Source organism: Coregonus lavaretus, assembly GCF_964263955.1.
Source record: "Coregonus lavaretus genome assembly, contig: HAP1_SCAFFOLD_2813, whole genome shotgun sequence".
Classification (NCBI taxonomy): domain Eukaryota; kingdom Metazoa; phylum Chordata; class Actinopteri; order Salmoniformes; family Salmonidae; genus Coregonus; species Coregonus lavaretus.
The window spans coordinates 23964-40418 of record NW_028157695.1 but is presented as its reverse complement, the minus strand read 5'-3'; the positions used below and the strand labels follow the sequence as shown (position 1 = coordinate 40418).

At 45.8% G+C, this 16455-nt stretch overlaps 1 protein-coding gene across 1 annotated transcript; it reads right to left on the bottom strand.

Moving 5' to 3' along the window:
- Positions 1–7951: 7951 nt before the first annotated feature.
- On the bottom strand, positions 7952–13409 carry LOC311125055 (uncharacterized protein). The gene is made up of 3 exons (XM_084199133.1): positions 12161–13409; positions 11301–11530; positions 7952–11007 (listed from the first exon to the last, which is right to left on the bottom strand). Exons 1-3 carry the CDS (start codon positions 13034–13036, stop codon positions 9990–9992), a joined length of 2124 nt encoding a protein of 707 aa, XP_084055259.1. The 5' UTR covers positions 13037–13409; the 3' UTR covers positions 7952–9989.
- Between the last annotated feature and the right edge of the window lie 3046 nt (positions 13410–16455).

Here is a 16455-nt window from a genome sequence, read left to right as displayed (position 1 = left end):
AATTGGCGGGAGACAGCGGAGTGCATTCTGGAGAGAGACAAGCCATATCTTCACCACACACCCCTCCCTTCTTTTTGTTGCAAAATTTTTAATTAGACTCTAGACACATTATCTTAACATATTTTAGATGCTTCTCACTGACAGCCGCAACTCAATCAGCTAGACATATTGCAACACGCGCTGCCCAAATTGTGGGCTTCCCAAATACGCATAGGACTACACACTTGTGATTTGAAACAATCCACAGCAAAAAAAAATTTTTAAAGAAGCAAATTATCCTCTGTGGCTAAGTCGTGCTCTCTGCTGAAGTATTAAAAAAAAAATTTATTTAGACGGGAGTAATTATACAATTTGGGCAAAACATCAATTTACTTTAAGGGAACACAGCATCCAAACAGAGCACTGTGCACCAGCCAACTTTCCTTCCAGATTGCAGGAGGCTGAAACAAGAGATCTGTATATAATGGCGAGATGCTCATGTCTCCGCCCTAACAATGGGAGTCGTTGTCCCAAAGACGGGAAGACAGGCGACAAGCTTATGTCTGCATATTATGCCCATAGAAACGCATTGGGCTTATTCTGGACAGATTTTGTGAGAGTGAGCCCTCTCGCTTTGCCTCTTCTTCTCTGCTGAAGCTCTCATCGGAGAAAGCATATGAGTGAGCGAAACAGCGCCCCTCTGTCTCACTATATGTAGCCCATGTATCTGATGCTGTCTGGCCAGAAATAGCATGACATGCCGTACTCTTTTGGGCCAGAAAGCATCAGATACATGGTCTACACATACGGTGACAGAGAGGCGCTGTTTCGCTCGCTTGGATGCTTTATCTGAGATTGATGCGTCCTTCTGTCGGTGCGCGTCACGATCAAATAAATTATCAGTATTTCAATATTTTATTTGGAAGGGCAAGGATGAACGGTAGGGCGGGCCAGGCTCCCTAAGGGCCACCCATAACGCCAGCCTTGTACGAATGTAATCAATCTGAAACCGCTAGTTACAGATGTAGTAAATCAGAAGCTGCTAGTTGGATATAGTACATCTGAAACCGCTAGTTACGAATGTAGTAAATCTGAAACCGCTAGTTAAGAATGTAGTAAATCTGAAACCACTAGTTAGATGTAGTAAATCTGCATGGAGCTCAAAGGGTGCGTAAAAAAAAAAAGATATTTAATGATTTTACCGATACCGTTTTAGACCGCTAGACCACCCCAGGCCACTGCTGAGTAAACGTTTGAGTTTTTCACGATGTATTCCGAATATTACAGACAGCCAACTCCAGGCAGCCACAGCAAAACGTACAAAGCCCAATGTCCTATAAGCCCTGGCCAAAAGCAATGCACTAGGAAATAGGATGCCATTTGGAAACACACAGCACTAGGAAATAGGATGCCATTTGGACACAGACAGCACTAGGAAATAGGATGCCATTTGGACATAGACAGCACTAGGAAATAGGATGCCATTTGGAAACACACAGCACTAGGAAATAGGATGCCATTTGGAAACACACAGCACTAGGAAATAGGATGCCATTTGGACACAGACAGCACTAGGAAATAGGATGCCATTTGGACACAGACAGCACTAGGAAATAGGATGCCATTTGGACACAGACAGCACTAGGAAATAGGATGCCATTTGGACACAGACAGCACTAGGAAATAGGATGCCATTTGGACACAGACAGCACTAGGAAATAGGTTGCCATTTGGACACAGACAGCACTAGGAAATAGGATGCCATTTGGACACAGACAGCACTAGGAAATAGGATGCCATTTGGACACAGACAGCACTAGGAAATAGGATGCCATTTGGACACAGACAGCACTAGGAAATAGGATGCCATTTGGACACAGACAGCACTAGGAAATAGGATGCCATTTGGACACAGACAGCACTAGGAAATAGGATGCCATTTGGACACAGACAGCACTAGGAAATAGGATGCCATTTGGACACAGACAGCACTAGGAAATAGGATGCCATTTGGACACAGACAGCACTAGGAAATAGGATGCCATTTGGACACAGACAGCACTAGGAAATAGGATGCCATTTGGACACAGACAGCACTAGGAAATAGGATGCCATTTGGACACAGACAGCACTAGGAAATAGGATGCCATTTGGACACAGACAGCCGACTGTCCTGTATTGATCCTTTAGCCTTTAGGGTTTGTAATGGCTGATGTATTTGTGCTCTTATTCTCTGTAGACAGACTGACTGACTCACTCACTCACTCACTCACTCACTGACTGACTCACTCACTCTGGTCATGTCCAGGTTTTGTTTAAGCTTATTGTTAAGAGCGTTGGGCCAGTAACCGAAAGGTTGCTGGTTCAAATTCCCGAGCCGGCAATGTGGAAAAATCTGCCGTTCTGCCCTTGAGCAAAGCAGTTAACCCCCAACAACAACTGTTCCCCTGGCGCCGATGACGTGGATTAAGGCAGCCCCCCCCCCTCACCTCTCTGATTCAGAGGGGTTGGGCTAAATGCGGAAGACACATTTCGGTTGAATGCGTTCTGTTGTGCAACTGACTAGGTATAGCCCTTTCCGTTTACTCAAATATGTTTTTCTGTTTTACCCTGAACATCATCTGTACTATGAGGTCAAATGTCCTGTAGGCCTACATGTTAATACTGTGCAGTATGTTACAAACACAAGCTCTAAATTAATTAACATGATCTACTGCAAATGTCACATCTCGTTTTTGTACACATGATAAAGCCAAGCTATTATTTATTTTCTCCCCCCACCCCCTAGTGCCTTTTTGAAAGGTCACATCTTTAATCTCCAATTAAAGTCTCACGTAATTGGTCAGTTGCAACGATTCAATTCTGGGTCCATACATGTTAGAAGAGATCAAGAAACGCTAGAACAAGGAGCGGAAACGGAACTAGGCGCTCCACCCTCTCTTTTTGTAAATTACCGGCCGAATGTTCCGTCCCCTTCCGAAATTGGAAAGATTCTAACACCTGCAAAATCGTGATTTATCAATATAACCAGTGACTGGAAAAACCAAACACGGAACTACTGCTGCTCCTTATCCTACACATCCCATTCAGGCCTGACAGATTCTCTCGGTTTGCATGTAGAATCTTTGCACAAGAGATTCGTCACATCCAAACACCACACAATGGAATGTTTACGTCATTGACAACATGCATTTCACTCAAAAAGATGTCGCATAAAGCTTAGTTAATTTATGGGTTTTACACACCAACAAAACTTCTGGGAGCGCGAGATGGTCCCATTTTGATGAACTGTTTATAGACTGAAGCACATAAACCAATGAAATAAAACATTTGTAATTTTATGTAATTTAGATACATTTTACTGTAGGCCTACTGTAGATTATGATGTCAGATTCTAGTATTGGAGAGTGCGTATCGTGGTATGAGTCAGTTTAAACCAGGTGTACACTTGGCTACACGATGATTTTAGCCCCAATTTAGCTGTCCCAGACACGTTTTTGAGATCGGAGACAAAATCCCCATGTCGTTACAAAGGCCGCGCGGCCGTCACCGACGCTCGTTTTAACGTGCGCGGGTCACAGACCGCAATCTCACGGCTACTGATCCAGTCTTTGAGTCCCAGACGTCCCGATATTTTTAAACATGTTTGATTTTATCGGTACAAAATCTGCAATGCTCTTGTAGTGTGAGATGTGCAACAACACGTTTTGAGAACGGTGATCAGCAATAGCCAAGGGAGCTTTTATTTTTTATTTTGTTTGACGATTTAAAAGTTATTGAAGACTTATTTTTATTTTATTTTTTATTTTTTATTAACAAACAAATATCAACAAACAAAAGAGGAATAGCCAATGAGCGCTCGCCAAAGAAGAAGCCAGTGAGATGACGTTTTTCGCATCACCCAGAATGTGTAGACTCGAGCAGGAGCGATTACTACTATTAGTATGCATGTGTACTTGCCTTTAATCAAAGCCAAAGTGCCATCGTTATAGCTCAGAAGTTCACAAACGATGTTATTCAATTCAAAATGTTGGCTAGATATTTCAACTCTGTATGGCAAGCATGAATGTCTGACTGAAAATGTAATGAGGCTGCTTTGAGCCCAGTCTTGTCAAGTACTTAAGTAAAAACTATTTAAAGGACTACTTAAGTAGTTTTTTGGGGGTATTTATATTTTTGACTACTTTTACTTCACTACATTCCTAAAGAAAATAATGTACTTTTTACTCCATACATTTTCCCTGACACCCAAAAGTACTCGTTACAATTTGAACGCTTAGTAGTACAGGAAAATGGTCAAATTCATGCACTTATCAAGAGAAAGTCCCTGGTCATCCCTACTGCCTCTGATCTGAAAGACTCACTAAACACAAATGCTTTGTTTGTAAATGATGTCTGAATGTTGGAGTGTGCCCCTGGCTGTCAAAAAAAGAGAGAAGGAAATCGTGCCGTCTGGTTTGCTTAATATAAGGAATTTGATGTATAGCATTTATTTTTTACTTTTACTCAAGTATGACAATTGAGTACTTTTTTCCACCTCTGTTTGAGCCACAGCTATTTATAACTACGGTAACAATCTAATCACATCATAACATCGTTGTTTTCGCAAGACCAAGTGTAGAATCTTGCAGTGTGTGACACCCCTTCTGTGCCAGATCGTTTAGCGTTCACAGCACCACTACGTTGGCAAGACAAAAAAAACTACAGGAAAAACGGTCGTTTAATGTGAGATGGTCAGCGATGTTAGGATTTAGACATTTGTGTAGTGTAGTGTAGCATTAGTGCTTCAACTCTTTTGGTTGTACTATATATATACACACTACTGTTCAAAAGTTTGGGGTCACTTAGAAATGTCCTTGTTTTCCATGAAAACATGCATGAAATTAGTTAGAATAGGAAATATAGCAAATGAATAGGAAATGTAGTCATTGACAAGGTTAGAAATAATGATTTTTAATTGAAATAATAATTGTGTCCTTCAAACTTTGCTTTCGTCAAATAATCCTCCATTTGCAGCAATTACAGCCTTGCAGACCTTTGGCATTCTAGTTGTCAATTTGTTGAGGTAATCTGAAGAGATTTCACCCCATGCTTCCTGAAGCACCTCCCACAAGTTGGATTGGCTTGATGGGCACTTCTTACGTACCATACGGTCAAGCTGCTCCCACAACAGCTCAATAGGGTTGAGATCCGGTGACTGTGCTGGCCACTCCATTATAGACAGAATACCAGCTGACTGCTTCTTCCCTAAATAGTTATTGCATAGTTTGGAGCTGTGCTTTGGGTCATTGTCCTGTTGTAGGAGGAAATTGGCTCCAATCAAGCGCCGTCCACAGGGTATGGCATGGCGTTGCAAAATTGAGTGATAGCCTTCCTTCTTCAAGATCCCTTTTACCCTGTACAAATCTCCCACTTTACCACCACCAAGGCACCCCCAGTCCATCACATTGCCTCCACCATGCTTGACAGATGGCATCAAGCACTCCCCCAGCATCTTTTCATTTGGTCTGCGTCTCACAAATGTTCTTCTTTGTGATCCGAACACCTCAAACTTTGATTCGTCTGTCCATAACACTTTTTTTCCAATCTTCCTCTGTCCAGTGTCTGTGTTATTTTGCCCATCTTAATCTTTTCTTTTTATTGGCCAGTCTGAGATATGGCTTTTTCTTTGCAACTCTGCCTAGGTCAGCATCCCGGAGTCGCCTCTTCACTGTTGACGTTGAGACTGGTGTTTTGCGGGTAATATTTAATGAAGCTGCCAGTTGAAGACCTGTGAGGCGTATGTTTCTCAAACTAGACACTAATGTATTTGTCCTCCTGCTCAGTTGTGCACCGGGGCCTCCCACTCCTCTTTCTATTCTGGTTAGAGCCAGTTTGCGCTGTTCTGTGAAGGGAGTAGTACACAGCGTTGTACGAGATCTTCAGTTTCTTGGCAATTTCTCGCATGGAATATCATTCATTTCTCAGAACAAGAATACTGACGAGTTTCAGAAAAAGTTATTTGTTTCTGGCCATTTTGAGCCTGTAATCGAACCCACAATTGCTGATGCTCCAGATACTCAACTAGTCTCAAGAACGCCAGTTTTATTGCTTCTTTAATCAGCACAACAGTTTTCAGCTGTGCTAACATAATTGCAAAAGGGTTTTCTTATGATCAATTAGCCTTTTAAAATGATAAACTTGGATTAGCAAACAACGTGCCATTGGAACACAGGACTGATGGTTACTGATAATGGGCCTCTGTTCACCTATGTAGATATTCCATTAAAAATCAGCAGTTTCCAGATACAATAGCCATTTACAACATTAACAATGTCTACACTGTATTTCTGATCAATTTGATGTTATTTTAATGGACAAAAAATTTGCTTTTCTTTCAAAAACAAGGACTTTTCTAAGTGACCCCAAACTTTTGAACGGTAAAGAATAATAGTATCTATATGTTAGCAAAAATTGATATGCTTGTTGAATGGCCATTTATCAGATCTCTGTCAAATTAAAGACCATAGATCTTTGAACACCCTGCAAAGACAGTCGCCTGTAATGGTCAGATATCCTATTTTGTGCTACCATCTAGTGGTGGAATACAGACGCCATCAGGGTTGGGGTCAATTCTTTGCCTGGCTACCCATTCACATTGCTCTGGGCAAACTGAGGTTTCTTCTCCACGATGATTCTGGATTCGCCTCCCTCCCCTTGATTTCTAGAACGCGAACACATTATGAACGTTCTGATTGGTCCCAGAAACCGATGGGTTGGGCCAGAGCCAGCCTACTTGCCGACTCACCCTGAATTTAATTCTGATGTTCTATTGATCGCTATATACATTCATTCTGATTCTGCCATCCTAGAAGTCGTTTCTGTAACTTCAAAATGATTGGCGTTGTACAAAACAAATTCATCAGTGATTGGTTAGATTTGTTAGAGACAATCCAATCAGAGTATCAAACTTGATAACGTCGTCATTGATAACGGCTGATGAAATTTGAGCTTAACACATTCTATGCTCGCTTCGAGGCAGACAATACCGAGCCATCCAGAAAAGGTCCTCGCTGCTCCAGACGACCAGGTGCTGTCGCTCTTCGAGGCTGATGTGAGGAAAACTCTCAAAAGAGTGAATACTTACAAAGCCGTTGGCCCAGACGGCATCCCTGGCCGCGTCCTCAGAATGTGCGCTGACCAGCTGGGGGGGGGGGCGTCTTCTCTGACATCTTCCACCTGTCCCTGACCCAGGCTGTAGTCCCCACTTCCTTCAAGGAGATCTTCATCGTCCCAGTGACCCCAAAAAAACAAGGTGACATGCCAAAATGACTATCGCCCAGTCGCACTCACCCCTGTCTTCATGAAGTGCTTGGAGAGGCTGGTCATGGCCCACATCAAGGCCAGCATGCCAGACACACTGGACCCGCTCCAATCTGTCTACCGCTGCAACAGATCCATCGCTATTCACACGGCTGTAACACACCCGGACCAGAGGAACACCTATGTGTTGTTCCCTCCAAGCTCATCACCAAGCTCAGAAACCCTGGGTCTGGACACCACCCTTCTGCAACTGGATCCTGGACGTCCTGACGGGCCGACCACAACACACGCTGTGAACAGGCTTGGCAACACCACCTCCTCCACACTGACTCCCCAGGGGTGTGTCCTCAGCCCTCTGCTGTACTGTGTGGCTTTGCACGACACCACGGTTGTAGGCCTGACAACGATGAGTCAACCTATAGGGAGGAGGTCCCCACTTGTCCGAATTTTCCTTGTTTTACCATCCTTGTGAGGACTTCTGGTGCCCACTAGGATAGTGAAACCAAACACACACACACACAAAACACACAAACATTCAGGCTACACGATTACTGCTACCAGACTCTTATTTACTATTGCTAATACTGCACAATTTAAACACTTGCCCCCCCAAACCCCCTTTAATATAATAATAATATATAATATGCAATTTCTCTGATACGTGTGTAAATATTGTTCTTATGCTAAAATGTTTATTGTATTCTACAGGGACATTTACTTTATGTTCGTATACTTCTCTTTCTTATCGTATTGTTATTTATTATTGTCCAGAAGGAACCAGCAAGTAAGCATTTCGTTGGACGGTGTATACCGTGAGTATCCTTGAAACACGTGTAATGGCTGATGTATTTGGTGCTGTTCTTCTTGTCTGTAAACACATCAGCCAGACAGGAGGACTCTGGTCCTGTTTACATCAGCCAGACAGGAGGACTCTGGTCCTGTTTACACTCTCACCCTCTGATCATCAGGCTGTTTGTTTAGCAGACATACGAAAACAAAAAAGGCGGCCAGTGTGATTCCAGTGTGATGCCGGTATGATGCCAGTATGATACCAGTAAAATGCCAGTGCGATGCCAGTGTAATGCAGGTATGATACCAGTAAAATGCCAGTACGATGCCTGTGTGATGCCAGTGTAATGCCGGTATGATGCCAGTATGATACCAGTAAAATGCCAGTACGATGCCTGTGTGATGCCAGTGTAATGCCGGTATGATGCCAGTATGATACCAGTAAAATGCCAGTGCGATGCCAGTGTTTTGGATTCTACCTGCCGTTTAGTTTTTTTACCTTCTCACCTGTGATTCAGCCTAGACGTACTTTAGACAGAGAACTACCAGATAACATCTGATACAATATAGCATAAACACAAATAACAAGCAAACCTGGCTCAAGTAATACTACTGTAATACTACTGTACTACTACTGTAATACTACTGTACTACTACTGTAATACTACTGTACTACTACTGTAATACTATTGTACTGTAGCTTGAATATATTTACATTGTTCTCTTTACAGAAATACCCAACCACAGAACGGACATCGCCATTTTAAAGACGCTCTCTGTGGTGACTGGATGATGCTTCTGTCAGAATCACATTTTCTTTCTTATAAACAATGAAGTGCCGTGTCTGTTCTAGATTTAAGAGAAAGATAAGTTGTACTACCCATTCTATGTCTATGCTAGAATCATTCCCAGTCCCATCTGTTTCCTTATGAGTTCCTGTTAGATCACAGATAGATCAATTGTTTTGGTAGGCTGGGTCCCGGAAGTGATATGTTCCTCACGACCCTCCTGCTGTGACCGGAGATCACGCCTGCATCCCAAATTGCACCATATTCTCTATATAGTGCACCTTGGTCAAAAGTAGTGCACTATATAGGGAATAGAATGCTATTTGGGACGCATCCCACATCTCCTGTTCTGAGTAATACTGACTAATGAGGAGACACTCAATAACCCCTTCAATAAACAGACTGTTCTCTTCAGGAGTTAATGGACATTTAAACCAAGTAGCTGGCCAACACTGCAACACACGCAAGATTTGGTTCTGAGATGAATGGACATTCAGATTCACTCTTTCAACTTTGGTTGACCACCAAATTTGTCCATTGCAGAAAAGTGTCCAAACCAGTGGAGGCTGCTGAGGGGAGAACGGCTCATAATAATGACCGTAACGGAGCAAATGGAATGGCATCACACACCTGGGAACCATGGAAACCATGTGTTTCCATGGAATGGTATCACACACCTGGAAACCATGGAAACCATGTGTTTCCATGGAATGGTATCACACACCTGGAAACCATGTGTTTGATGTATTTGATACCATTACACTCATTCCACTCCAGCCATTAGCACGAACCCGTCCTCCCCAATTAAGGTGTCACCAACCTCCTGTGGTCCAAACCACAGCCCTATCTAGGGGGTGAGAGGATTAAATTAGATCACGCTTTGTCGGCTATGCATATTTTAAAGGCAACGTTCCCGCATTCGCGGAGGTAAACGCTGCTTATGTTAGCTCAATCGGAAATTACCTTTTAAAATGTCAAGCTTGCTATTACGTGGATCTACCTCTGATCGGATTGAATCCCATCTTAAATGATTAGCTAATTGTTATTTTTTATTCTTCCCTGTACTCCCTTCATCCTCCTCCTTTTCTCTTATCCTCCTCTTCCTCCTTTTCTCCATCCTCTCCTCCTTTCTCAGCGTGTGTAGGACCTCTGCCAGGTAAACTGTCCCTCCCCTCCTCCTCCTCCTCCTCCTCCATCATTGAGGTGTTCCTGTGTGTGTGACCGAGTGCTGGGTCTCTCTCTCCTCATCATGGTCTCCCTCCTCCTCCGGGGGGGTAGCATGGTACTGGTACTGCCTCTCTGCCCCTGCCCGTACCCCCCGACACCCCCCGACCTCGTCCCCTTCCTCTCCTCCCCCTTCAGAAACTCAGCCACCACCCTGAAGTACTCCAACACAGCCACGTGACTCCAGTTACCTCCCCCGTCTCCCTCCTCCAGTCCGAACCCGCAGTGCCCGCCCCTCTCCGTCAGCGCCAGCAGGAAGTAAGGGTTGTTCTGGAAGAGGGCGAGGGGCAGGGTGGAGGGGGGCGGCAGGAGGGGGTCGTCACGGCTACAGAGGCAGAGCACAGGAACCGCCACCTCGTCTGCGTCCCTCAGTGGTTCGTTCCTCTCCCAGTAACTCTCCCAGTCCCTGGCAGGAAGGCCCCGCTCCCCCAGCACCCAGGCTGCCACCCCACCTACCCCTGCTACCCCAGCTCCCCTAAGGGAGGGTGGGGGAGCAGTGGCCCCTGTGGCACCTGGTCTGGCTCCAGAGGTGGAGGCTGGAGCTCCAGGGATGTGTGTGTAGGCCCCAGGCGGGAAGGGTCCTGTTGGGTGTTGGTTGGGTGCTGTGGCCCCTGCTCTGTTGGTTGGAACCCTGGGATTGGAGGCAAGGGTGGGGGAGATGGTTTTGGACCTGGAAATGGCCTCCAGTTTGGGGTTGTGGGGTCCCGTCAGATGGGGGGTGTTCAGTGGGGGTACAGCAGCCCCTGGTTTGGTGGTTGGTGTCCCACTGGCGGTTCTGGTCGCTGGGGTCGGTGTGTGACTGGTTGGGTGGTGGGGGATGTTGGGTCGCAGTGCGGAGCAGAACAGGGTCTCTTCAAAGTCTCTGAGGGAAGAACAGTGGAGAGCCCTGTCCACGTCTAACACCCCACTAAGGGCACTGGCATACCTGGGGAGGGAGAAGGAGTCAGAACATAATCATGTCTCTGAAGCTTTAGCTCAGCTTACCAACCCCATCATGACTATGGCCGGGATTCAATGCAAGGCATGTTAGAGTAGCGCACTATAATGGACTTCTCAAGGTAATTTACAGTTGAGCCGACAACGTTTATCTTGAAGGTGATCTCCGCAAATGCAGGGGAAAATGACTTCTAAAGGTACACAGTCTGGTGTAACAGTAGTCTGTGCTATAACATACCTTGCTTTGAATCATCATCATCATCATCATCATCACTCTCCTACCTGCTGAGCTGCAGTTTGCGGTGGACCAGCGCCCCCCAGCGGTAGAGTGGCGGCAGGGGCGTGTCAAACCACAGCTGGCCCTGCAGGACAGGTGAGACGCAGGCTGCAGCCGTCAGGTAAGAGGAGGAGCCACACTCTCCCAAGTAGGACAGCAGCAGGCCCGACCCAGAACCCTCGCTCACCGCTACCAGCGCGGAGGACGGGTGCCGGCTACGCACATACGCTACCGCCTGGAGGACACGGGGTCAAAGGGTCGTTTTTAATATCGTTACAAAACTAGCTAGCCTACTGATATTACTACACTCACTAGGAGAGTTCCTAGGACTAGTTAAATAGTCTCACTAGGATGGTTCCTAGGACTAGTTAAATGGTCTCACTAGGATGGTTCCTAGGACTAGTTAAATGGTCTCACTAGGACTAGTTAAATGGTCTCACTAGGATGGTTCCTAGGACTAGTTAAATGGTCTCACTAGGAGGGTTCCTAGGACTAGTTAAATGGTCTCACTAGGATGGTTCCTAGGACTAGTTAAATGGTCTCACTAGGAGGGTTCCTAGGACTAGTTAAATGGTCTCACTAGGAGGGTTCCTAGGACTAGTTAAATGGTCTCACTAGGATGGTTCCTAGGACTAGTTAAATGGTCTCACTAGGATGGTTCCTAGGACTAGTTAAATGGCCTAGGACTAGTTAAGTGGCCTAGGCCTACCTAGATGGTCTGTAACCTGAGGTAATGTGTGCATGGAGACCATGTTGTATGCATGTTTCCCATTCAGCATTCGTATGTTCAACATTATATACAATATCATTATTAGGTCAATTATAAACCATACAATTATTATGATAATATTATTGTTTACCCTACCTGCACCAGGTCAGCAGAGTCTCCATACTCAGTCAGCCGTGGCGTGGTGAGAGGGCATCCCCCCGTGCCCCTACGGTGAAACACGAGGGTGTAGAAACCCTGATGGAGCGCCATTCTACACAGACCCCTCAGGTGGGGCGTCACCCCTCCCCAGGAGTGAAGGATGAGAAGGAGGATTGGAGGCGTGGAGGTGTGGCACCCCAATGCCTTCCCCCCAGGAAGGTGCTCTTTCCCCCTCTCCCGTTCCGCCCCCTCTCCCCCCCTTACCCCCACAGCCCAGTCCAGAGCCACTATCCCCCCGTCTTTCAGTAGGAGATGTTCCCGGGTAAAGGTGACCTCCTCTAGTCCCTGGTCTCCTGCAGTCAGGCCACCCAATACCAAGCTTGAGAGGGTCTGGAGGTGGGGGTCACCCCTGGGCCACGGGGCCAGTCTGGGTCTGGCCAGGGAACCACAGTACTGGAGCAGGAACCGGGCCAGGGCTGTGGGCTTACAGGCTAGAGTGGGTCCTGGGGCTGAGAATGGGTCTGGGGCTGGATGTGATCCCAAGCCAAGGCCCAGTCCTCTCTCCCTACCCCAGCCTTTCTCTGGTGAAGGTCCTGTGGTTAGGCCTGGGGGTGATCCATGTCCCTGTGTTCCTCCCCTCTCCTTGCCCCAGCCTGGCTCTGTCTCAGGGTGGTAGATGGGGAGCTCCAGGACCCAGCACAGTGCCACCCACAGACACCAGGCGGCAGCCCTCACCCCCAGTCTCGCCCTTCGCTGTACCGGTGGCCAACGGAGAGCCAGGGAGAACAGGAGCAGCAGCAGAGAGGGCAGGAGGCACAAGACCCCGTCACACTGCCACTCACAGGAGGAGACGACATCCTGCTCAGTGGCCATTGTTACCGTGTTTAGAACCAGGTCTAGAACTCCACAATGTCCAGGTCTAGAACTCCACAATGTCCAGGTCTAGAACTCCACAATGTCCACGTCTAGAACTCTAGAATGTCCAGGTCTAGAACTCTAGAATGTCCAGGTCTAGAACTCTAGAATGTCCAGGTCTAGAACTCCACAATGTCCAGGTCTAGAACTCTAGAATGTCCAGGTCTAGAACTCTAGAATGTCCAGGTCTAGAACTCCACAATGTCCAGGTCTAGAACTCTAGAATGTCCAGGTCTAGAACTCTAAAATGTCCATGTCACCTTACCCTCTCTCTCTTTTAGATACCAAATATATTTCCCTCTCACCCTCTTTTCTATCTCTCCGACCTCTCTCCTTCTCTACTCTCCCCAACCCCCTGTCAGTCCCTCCCTCCCTCCCTAAATCATTAGCAATCAGTGCTGGGCTCAAACTCACCATAGATATAGAGTGAAAAGAACAAACACAACCCTTTTATTCCTTGTCTACACAGAGCAGGTCATTTGGTTCAACAGAGAACAGGTACACATGTTGCACTGAGCAAACATGAATATCTAAACTCAACCAAAGTGGTCACATCAACAATAGGCTGTTGCTAAACTAGGGTTTATATGGTGCACACACACACACACACACACACACACACACACACACACACACACACACCAGGGATACTGTTAGCGGCGACAGCTGGCTTTTGGCCTTTAAACAAAAATAGAAAAGCTGATTAAATAAAATTGGCAACTTCTACAGGAGAAGAGAAAGATGCCCATTGTGATGTAATGTTTTTTTAAATCCGTTAATGGAAATACCAGTTGACCGGTCATGCTTATTGGTCTATAGCAGGGCTTTCCGACCCTGTTCCTGGAGAGCTACCGTCCTGTAGGTTTTAGCTCCAACCCTAATCTAGCACAGCCGATTCTAATAATTAGCTGGTTGATAAACTGAACCAGGTTACATAAATATTCATTATGTATCTTATTTATCACAGCATACAGCTACAGAGCCTATGAGAGGAAAATCTGACAGACAGACCTTGTATAATCCCTATCATTGCACAACAAATGCAATCATGTGTTAAAAATAGTTTTTGGCCATGATAACTACTATTATTATTTCTCAACTGGTAATTGAAGCGCTTCCCATTCGCCATTCAAATGCATAGACAACAGAAGGCAGGCTTCTTCAGCGCGTCACACACCACTTTGCAATGAGCTGGAGGCAGTATGCATTCTGAAAACATATAGCTACTTAATTGTTTGAAACCTGAACGTTTTACTACATATTATGAGGCATGTTTTAGCCTAGGCTAAATCCGACCATATCCTTTTCTACTATGGGGGATAGTAGATTGACAGGCTCATAGGCGGCATGTCCATAAAGCTAGGGGAAGCTTTCCCTAAATGACTTGATTAAATTACCACAAAAAAAAAATATATATATATGTGGACACCCCTTCAAATTTGGCTATTTCAGCCACACCCGTTGCTGACAGGTGTATAAAATCGAGCACACAGCCGTGCAATCTCCGCCATTGGACTCTGGAGAAGTGGAAAAGCGTTCTCTGGAGTGATGAATCACTCCTCACCATCTGGCAGTCCGACGGATGAATCTGGGTTTGGCGGATGCCAGGAGAACACTACCTGCACGAATGCATAGTGCCAAATGGAAAGTTTGGTGGAGGAGGAATAATGGTCTGGGGCTGTTTTCATGGTTCGGGCTAGGCCCCTTAGTTCCAGTGAAGAGGAATCTTAATGCTACAGCATACAATGACATTCTACACGATTCTGTGCTTCCAACTTTGTGGCAACAGTTTGGGGAAGGCCCTTTCCTGTTTCAGCATGACAATGCCCCCGTGCACAAAGCGAGGTCCATACAGAAATGGTTTGTTGGGATCGGTGTGGACAAACTTGACTGGCCTGCACAGAGCCCTGACCTCAACCCCATTGAACACCTTTGGGATGAATTGGAACGCCGACTGCGAGCCAGGCCTAATCTCCCAACATCAGTGCCTGACCTCACTAATGCTCGTGGCTGAATGGAAGCAAGTCCCTGCAGCAATGTTCCAACATCTAGTGGAAAGCCTTCCCAGAAGAGTGGAGGCTGTTATAGCAGCAAAGGGGGGACCAACTCCATATTAATGCCCATGATTTTGGAATGAGATGTTTGACGAGCAGTTGTCCGCATACTTTTGGCCAATTGGTGTATATAGCCTAATTAGCCTACTCCTGTCTATAGATAAATCAATAATATCATTCAAAATAACCTACTAAAGCATGATTTGGCCACAGAGGATCATTAGCTTCCCCTAGCCTTAAAAATAAACATTGTGGATTGTTTTAAATCGCATTGCCTACAGTCAGAAGGAAAGTGGGCAGCGTGCACTACAAATAGATGATGGTTGAGTTGCAACTGTCCGTGAAAAGTAGAGACCCAGCCAGGCATATCGCAATGTGGAAAAAGTGAAGTGGTCTGAATACTTTCTGAATGCACTCAAGCTCTGTCAGGTTGGATGGGGAGCATCGCTGCACAGCTATTTTCGGGTCTCTCCAGACATCTTCGATCTGGTTCAAGTCCGGGCTCGGGCTGGACTTGAACCCTTTCATCAAGGATCTCTCTGTACTTTGCTCCGTTCATCTTTCCCTAGATCCTGACTCTGGTCTCCCAGTCCCTGTCGCTGAAAAACATCCCCACAGCATGATGCTGCCACCACCATGCTTCACCATAGGGATGGTGCCAGGTTTCCTCCAGACGTGACGCTTGGCATACAGTCCAAAGATTTCAATCTTGGTTTCATCAGACCAGAGAATCTTGTTTCTCATGGTCTGAGAGTCCTTTAGGTGCCTTTTGGTAAACTCCAAGTGGGCTGTCATGTACCTTTTACTGAGGAGTGGCTTCCGTCTGGCTACTCTACCATAAAGGCCTGATTGGTGGAGTGCTGCAGAGATGGTTGTCCTTCTGGAAAGTTCTCCCATCTCCACAGAGGAACTCTGGAGCTCTGTCAGAGTGACCATCGGGTTCTTGGTCACCTCCCTTACCAAGGCCCTTCTCCTCCGAATTTCTCAGTTTGGCCGGGCGGCCAGCTCTAGGAAGAGTCTTGGTGGTTCCAAACTGACGCACTGGCAACTGTGGGACCTTATTTAGACAGGTGTGTGCTTTTCCAAGTCATGTCCAATCAATGGAAACAGGATGCACCTGAGCTCAATTTCAAGTGTCATACCAAGGGGTCTGAATACTTATGTACATAAAGTATTTCTGTTTTTTATTTTTAATAAATGTGCATTATGGGGTATTGTGTGTAGATTGATGAAGAAAACAATTTAATTTAATCAATTTTAGAATAAGGCTGTAATGTAACAATATGTGGAAAAAGTGAAGGGGTCTGAATACTTTCCGAATGC

Bases quoted from the DNA above. Each gene is read 5' to 3' on its own strand.
- LOC311125055 (XM_084199133.1), bottom strand. From the start codon at position 13,036: ATGGCCACTGAGCAGGATGTCGTCTCCTCCTGTGAGTGGCAGTGTGAC. The intron at 11,531-12,160 runs GTAGGGTAAACA...CGTGTCCTCCAG, and splicing joins ACTCTGCTGACCTGGTGCAG to GCGGTAGCGTATGTGCGTAG. The intron at 11,008-11,300 runs GTAGGAGAGTGA...CTCCCTCCCCAG, and splicing joins CGCAAACTGCAGCTCAGCAG to GTATGCCAGTGCCCTTAGTG.